Source organism: Megascapheus bottae, chromosome 29 (genome assembly GCF_031878675.1).
Source record: "Megascapheus bottae isolate mThoBot1 chromosome 29, mThoBot2.hap1, whole genome shotgun sequence".
Classification (NCBI taxonomy): domain Eukaryota; kingdom Metazoa; phylum Chordata; class Mammalia; order Rodentia; family Geomyidae; genus Megascapheus; species Megascapheus bottae.
The window spans coordinates 365,790-373,028 of record NC_143537.1 but is presented as its reverse complement, the minus strand read 5'-3'; the positions used below and the strand labels follow the sequence as shown (position 1 = coordinate 373,028).

The 7,239-nt window shown below is 56.7% G+C and overlaps 1 protein-coding gene across 1 annotated transcript; it reads left to right on the top strand.

Annotated features, from left to right (window-relative positions):
• Window positions 1–3,713: 3,713 nt before the first annotated feature.
• Window positions 3,714–7,001, top strand: Smim23 (small integral membrane protein 23). Its single transcript, XM_090320809.1, has 4 exons — window positions 3,714–3,846; window positions 4,730–4,781; window positions 4,943–5,010; window positions 6,678–7,001. The coding sequence occupies exons 1-4, from the start codon at window positions 3,757–3,759 to the stop codon at window positions 6,873–6,875; spliced, it is 408 nt and encodes a 135-aa protein (XP_090176935.1). The 5' UTR covers window positions 3,714–3,756; the 3' UTR covers window positions 6,876–7,001.
• Window positions 7,002–7,239: the final 238 nt, after the last annotated feature.

Genomic DNA, 7,239 nt, shown 5'->3' with positions numbered 1-7,239 from the left:
AGCCTTCCTCCTATCCACGGCTTCCTCCTATCCACGGCCTTTCTCCCATCCACAGCCTTCCTCCCATCCACAGCCTTCCTCCCATCCACGGCCTTTCTCCCATCCACAGCCTTCCTCCCATCCACAGCCTTCCTCCTATCCACGGCCTTCCTCCCATCCACGGCCTCCCTCCCATCCACGGCCTTCCTCCTATCCACAGCCTCCCTCCTATCCACGGCCTTCCTCCTATCCACAGCCTTCCTCCTATCCACGGCCTTCCTCCCATCCACAGCCTTCCTCCCATCCACAGCCTTCCTCCCATCCACGGCCTTCCTCCCATCCACGGCCTCCCTCCCATCCACGGCCTTCCTCCTATCCACAGCCTCCCTCCTATCCACGGCCTTCCTCCTATCCACAGCCTCCCTCCTATCCACGGCCTCCCTCCTATCCACGGCCTTCCTCCTATCCACGGCCTTCCTCCTATCCACAGCCTCCCTCCTATCCACGGCTTCCTCCTATCCACAGCCTTCCTCACATCCACAGTGTTCCCGACTCCACAGCCTTCCTCCCATCCATGGTGCTTCTGACCCCATGGTGTTCTGGGCTCCACAGTGTTCCCGACTCCACAGCCTTCCTGACATCCATGGAGTTCCTGGTAAAGACACACCTGACACGCAGCCATTGTGTTGCGATTGCTCTCCTCCCTGAAAGGCCAGGCTGGAAGTCTGTGGAGGCTGGTTCCAGCTGGGAAGCTGCTGGCGCCGTCTGAGGTGGTATCCTGCACAGAAACTCAGGCTTCCTGACCCCAGCCTGGCCCATGAGAAGGGAGCCAGAGGACTGAACAGCACTCTAAGCCTTAAAAGACCCCATAGACTTTTTGCTCTTCTTAAAGCCATTTCAATCTAGAAGGCCTAGCAGCCACACCTAGATATCTCCCATGGCCAAGCTTGCCTGACACCGGGCACTCCAGGATCTGCCCACCAGCTCATAGGCACAGACAAGAGAGAGACAGAGACAGACAGACAGACAGACAGAGACAGAGAGACAGAAAGAGAGGGAGGGAAAGGAGGGAGAGTGATCTTGCAGCCCAGCTTCCCAGGGTCCAGTCTGTGTCCCAAACCCTTGGGCTCCATGGCCCAGGTCCCTGCAGGGCCCTCTGCTGAGGGAAGAAGTCTTGCAGTTCCACATTCTGGTGACAACACTGTTTTCATCGAGGGCACCACAGTCTGGGCCCCAGGAGAAGGCATGGGGATGCTGGAATGCTCAGATGATATCTCCTGTCTCCACCTGCCGACAGGACTACAGTGCTCCACGCCGGGCAGAAGACACACAGGGAGAGGAGCCCATAGCCCTCACCATAGCCCTCACCACAAGCAGCTTGCACACACGGCACTTCTGTCCTCACAAGGACCTATGAGCAAAGTGACACCTGGAAAGGTGCATGGTCACACAGCCAAGTCTTCCAGGCGTTCACAGCTCAGGCCTCGCCACAGCTACATCACAGAAAGTCCCGGAAGCATGGAAACACAGACGCCTGGACGTGGGCAAATCTCCCATGCAGTCTGGGTTTAAGATATGCAGACTTAGGAATTTAACAGTCCCTCTGGGGATTCTCCCTTGGCCACGCTGGCCTCGGCCGCTCTGACCCGAGCCCCACCTGAGCACAGTCTACTCGAGGGGCAGCCTCCCCGTCACAGTCTTTCCCACATCCTGTGTGGAAGGACGCAGGTGTCAGGAATTCTCAGCTCTGTCACTGATCCATTTGTCTGCAGACATTGGAGACTCTACGTCTCTGAGACAGGCCAGGCTCCGGGTGCACCACGAGGTAAGCCTGCCCAATTTCCCCTCCTGCCCCCACCCTCATTTTTTTCCTTCTTGGCCTCAGGGCCTAAAGTGTTCTGGACATATTTTTCATTTTTCCAAATATCAATTGCTCTTTTATTCCCTCTCTGAAGCAGTGAGTAATAAGAGTTGTGTCTGGTCCTGAAATTCCGACTGAAATAAATTGGTCCAATGACCAACAGGAGGTGCCTAGAACAATAACGACGGGATATTTGGCATGTTACAAAAGAGCCCTGGATGTGGAAGTACAGTAAGTCTAGAAGCACATCGCAGGGCAGGCTTGCCAGCACGGGGTGCATGAGCCATCCAGGCAGCAGAGCGCCTCATAAATTAATCCTACTCCTTTCCCTCCGCTCTGCCGCTCCCAGTTCTTTTCGCGGCCTGCTTAATGGGCCATGCAGAGGGTATGTTTGGTGTGGCCCGTGTCCCTCGCAGGCAGGTGTATGCGAGGCCATGCATGAATGTCCACATTCGTTGCTCTGGCTGGCCTGATGTTCTAGGCCCTCTGGCTGTGTGCTCCCAGAGGCAGGCCCAAAGGCAGCTGTTAACAAGACTTTTCTTCTTCCTCCTCTCTCCTTCCTTCCTTCCTTCCTTTCTTCCTTCCTTCCTTCCTTTCTTCCTTCCTTCCTTCCTTCTTTCTTCCTTTCTTTCTTTTTCTTCTTCTTCTATTCCTTTTCTTTTGTCTGGGTGGGATACCAGGCACCTGAAACTTCGGCCCATTAGCTAGTGCTCTACCAACTGAGCCATGCCTTCAACTCCAAAGGGTTGGTTATTTCTTTTCTTCAGAACCAGTCTCGATCACAACTAAGCTCCAGGCCCCTGGCTGAGCTCAGGTCTGAAGGACAGGAGATAGACAGTCCCTGGCTTTATGGCTTTGACAGCACATGCACTCCAGTCTCTTAGCACTAGTGGTTGCTCAGTGCAGAGGAGAGAAAGCCCCTTTCCCTGGAAGGAAACTCCCACCACAGCGAGTAGCACACTCCCACTCCAGGAGTACACACGCCCTGTTCTCTCCACCTCTGAGCAGCTAGGGGTCAGGTCTGGGAAAGGCCCAGCCTTGTCCCTTCCTGCCCAGAGTCTTACATCTTTAGATAGAGCCTGGCCCCAAGATAAGGTGTTAAGCTGGGAAATTTCCCCTCAACCCTAGAATCTGTATTAACCACACTCCCATCCCTGGAATCTGTATTAACCACGTTGTCTCCACCCCTGGCATCTGTATTAACTATGCCTGGGTGCTTCATCCCCAGGCCACCCCACACTTCTGGAATCTGTATTAACTACGCCCCCACCCCTGGAATCTGTATCACCTGCTGGAGTATAGGGCATCATAGATGCCATTAAATTAAGAATTTGGGTTAAGAGCCTTGTGTGGTGGCTCCAGAAAGAATCCCATGCTCCCTCACAGGAGGCGACAGCATGATAGGAGGTAACAGGCCAGGTGTGTGGCTTTCAGGAGTTGGGGCAGCAGTGGTGGGACTGGAGCCCCTGTGCTCTGGTTCTGTAATCAGTGCCCAGACCAGTGATGGGACATAACTTCACAAGCAAACACACACAATCAGGCACAGTAACACCAGCGTGTGCTGAAAAGACTAGCAGACCATGCCAGTGTCCTGGCTGGATGTGACCAAGACGTGACCTGGGGAGAGTGGGCAGGGGAGGGGGCTCCTGGCTCCTGGATAAAGATAGAAATGCGACAAAACCTCATGAAAGACTGTCCACTGCCTGCAGTCACTCAGGAGGCCTTGTGAGGACGGCCAGGGTGGAATGGGGTTCACAGGGGAGGCGGGGCCCAGGGGGGGAGGTGGGTCTGGCTGTCCCCTCCCTTCTGTGACATCAGAAGCCAAGACTGGGGGCTTCCTGGTGACAGGGGTAGGAGTGCATCCCTCTGCTCGCCCACTGGGGCACCTCAGCCCCTCCTCGGCCAAGCCTGGGGACATGGCCATCCAACAGATGGGTGGCAGGGAGCAAGAGGCAGCTCAGCTGCTTGAACCGAGACGGAGCGGCCATGGTGAGGACAGGAAGCAGGTGAGGCTGCACACGCACACGCATGCTCCTCCTGGCAAACCTAGAGGGCGCAACCCCTCCAAGCGCACCCCACCATGGGTGGAGCACCTGGGTGCCTCATCCCGCGTCACCCCTTCTTCACGGCCAGCCAGAGGGCCATGGCCCTGCTCTGCTTCCTGCTTCGTCCTCAGTGCCTAGGGTAGTGCAGGGACTTGACCACACGGAAGGGCCAACACAAACAGCGAGTGGGGCATTTGTCTGCCCAGGGTGGCTTTGAACCAAGATCTTTGGATCTCAGCCCCTTGAGTAACTGGGATTACAGGCATGAGCTTACTCCAAAATTTCAGTTGAGTCATACCTTGTTTACCTATATGTCTGGCCTTTTTTTTTTTAAACTCATTGTGTGTTTGAAACGCAATGCTTAGTTACTAAATAATTCATTTAAGTTTATAAAGTTGCTATATACACCCCAGTTTTCTGTGGGAGAGGCAAATTGTTCATCTTTTGTTCTAACTCCTCCTCCCACGGGCTGCGTGTGGTGGTGCATGCTTGTAATCCCAGCTGTCTGAGGCAGAGAGACAGGAATGGGGCAACTGTGACAAAAAGTTAACAAGGCGCCTTCTCAAAACACAATAATAATTAAAAAAAAAACAAGTGAAGGGTGAGATTTGACTCCTCCGCATCAAGAAAGGAGGGAGAGGCTTGCCTTTCTGCAATGGTTTTGAGTTTGGTATTGAGCAGTGTGAATCAGAGGAGGAGAAATCGAGTTATACTCTGTGGTGTACCTTACGACCATGCCCGGCTCTCTCAGGGACCCGAGGACTCACCGTCCTCCCTGTCCTCTGGAGAACTCTCCCTCCTCCCCACCCTCTGGAGGACTCACCTTTCTCTGTTCTCCCGCCAGACCCTGCTGGCACTGCTGGTCCTGCTCCTGTACCTTGGCACGGGGATTTCAGGTGAGCATTCTGTTGTCTGACAAAGGAACCCGAGCCAAGCAGTCAGTGGGGGTTTCTGAAGGTGGTGACTGCCCAGGGCCTCCAGCCTTCCCTCCATCCCTCCCCTCCCCACGATGGTTGTGTCTCTCAGCTGCTCCAGGCTAGCATTTTATCTGTTTCAGGAAGAAGTTGGGAGATGTCAGAAGGGATCCAGGAATGTGGCTATACCCAGAGTGCTGTGGCTCCCCAGGTCACTGGATGGCAGCGAGGGGTTCCGGGGTCACTGAGACGGCAGCGAGGGGTTCCGGGGTCACTGAGACAGCAGCGAGAGGCTCCGGGGTCACTGAGATGACAGCGAGGGGTTCTGGGGTCACTTAGATGACAGGGAGGGGTTCTGGGGTCACTTAGATGACAGGGAGGGGTTCTGGGGTCACTGAGATGGTAGTGAGGGGTTCTGGGGTCACTGAGATGGTAGTGAGGGGTTCTGGGGTCATGAGACAGCAGCGAGGGGTTCTGAGGTCACTGAGATGACAGCGAGGGGTTCTGGGGTCACTGAGATGACAGCGAGGGGTTCTGGGGTCACTGAGATGACAGCGAGGGGTTCTGGGGTCACTTAGATGACAGGGAGGGGTTCTGGGGTCACTGCGATGGCAGCGAGGGGTTCTGGGGTCACTGAGATGACAGCGAGGGGTTCTGGGGTCACTTAGATGACAGGGAGGGGTTCTGGGGTCACTGAGATGACAGCGAGGGGTTCTGGGGTCACTGAGATGACAGCGAGGGGTTCTGGGTTCACTTAGATGACAGCGAAGGGTTCTGGGGTCACTTAGATGAGAGGGAGGGGTTCCGGGGTCACTGAGATGACAGCGAGGGGTTCTGGGGTCACTTACATGACAGCGAGGGGTTCTGGGGTCACTGAGATGGTAGTGAGGGGTTCTGGGGTCACTGAGAGGGTAGTGAGGGGTTCTGGGTCACTGGGATGACAGCGAGGGGTTCTGGGGTCACTGAGATGGCAGCGAGGCGTTCTGGGGTCACTGAGATGGCAGAGAGAGGTTCTGGGGTCACTGAGATGACAGCGTGGGGTTCTGGGGTCACTGAGATGACAGCGTGGGGTTCTGGGGTCACTGCGATGGCAGCGAGGGGTTCTGCGGTCTCTTAGATGACAGTGAGGGGTTCTGGGGTCACTTAGACGGCAGTGAGGGGTTCTGGGGTCACTTAGATGGCAGCAAGAGTCTCCGGGGTCACTGAGATGGCAGTGGAGGAAGGGCTCTGGGGTCTCTTAGATGACAGGGAGGGGTTCCGGGGTCACTGGGATGGCAGTGGAGGAAGGGCTCTGGGGTCACTGAGCAGCAGTGGAGGAAGGGCTCTGGGGTCACTGAGACGGCAGTGGAGGAAGGGCTCTGGGGTCTCTTAGATGACAGGGAGGGGTTCCGGGGTCACTGAGATGGCAGTGGAGGAAGGGCTCTGGGGTCACTGAGCAGCAGTGGAGGAAGGGCTCTGGGGTCACTGAGACGGCAGTGGAGGAAGGGCTCTGGGGTCACTGGGATGGCAGTGGAGGAAGGGCTCTGGGGTCACTGGGATGGCAGTGGAGGAAGGGCTCTGGGGTCACTGGGATGGCAGTGGAGGAAGGGCTCTGGGGTCACTGAGATGGCAGTGGAGGAAGGGCTCTGGGGTCACTGAGCAGCAGTGGAGGAAGGGCTCTGGGGTCACTGAGCAGCAGTGGAGGAAGGGCTCTGGAGTTGGCGAGCACAGCAGTGGCCATTGGGCCAGGGAGGGCCAATGGGCACTGACTAGTAAGCGAGCCTGGGTAGTTGTTGGACACTGCGTGCAAAGGCCCGGGAAGTCTCTGGAATGCAGAAACCATGGGAAACTCCTCCACACACAATGTGGGGGTCTGCCCTCCAGGGGATGGAGTACCAGAGCCCCGAGCCCTCGGACGCGCCCCTCAAGGCCCTCAGAAACTGGATGAAGACCAGCCTGCATGCGTTCCTGGAGAAGCTGGAGGAAGAGGTGCGGAAGCTGGAGCAGCTGGTGCGGGAGCTGGAGTTCTGGTTGGATGCTCTTCTGGGGGAGACCCACGCAGACGGCCCCTGCCTGCCTCGCAGAAGCCACGCGTGAGGGCCAGCCCTGGGAAGGGAGGTGGGAGAACAGGCTGAGGCCAATACTCCAAGTCGAAGGCAAGCAAGAAAGCAGAATGACTAGGAAATGGGCGCAATCGTTCCGTTCATGAGCACCGACTGAGGACACCAGCACCCTGGGTGGGGGCGGGGGGCAGGGACCGGGGAGATGTCAGCAATACGCCAGCACTGGGGAACCCACATCGCCATGGGCCCCCAGAGGCCCCACTTCCTCTCAGGAGTGTTCAGAGGCCTTTGGGTCTCTGGCTTAGCTCAGGAGTGCGGCGGTCTGATGGGTGGCAGGCTGGCATGCCGCAGTCGCTTTTTCTCTTGTGAGGCACCGGGGACTTAGGAGCTCGGTCCGT

Coding starts and splice junctions, on each gene's coding strand:
- Smim23 (XM_090320809.1), top strand. CDS start 3,757: ATGGCCATCCAACAGATGGGTGGCAGGGAGCAAGAGGCAGCTCAGCTG. Junction 3,847..4,729: donor ATGGTGAGGACAGGAAGCAG/GTGAGGCTGCAC, acceptor TTCTCCCGCCAG/ACCCTGCTGGCACTGCTGGT. Junction 4,782..4,942: donor CCTTGGCACGGGGATTTCAG/GTGAGCATTCTG, acceptor TATCTGTTTCAG/GAAGAAGTTGGGAGATGTCA.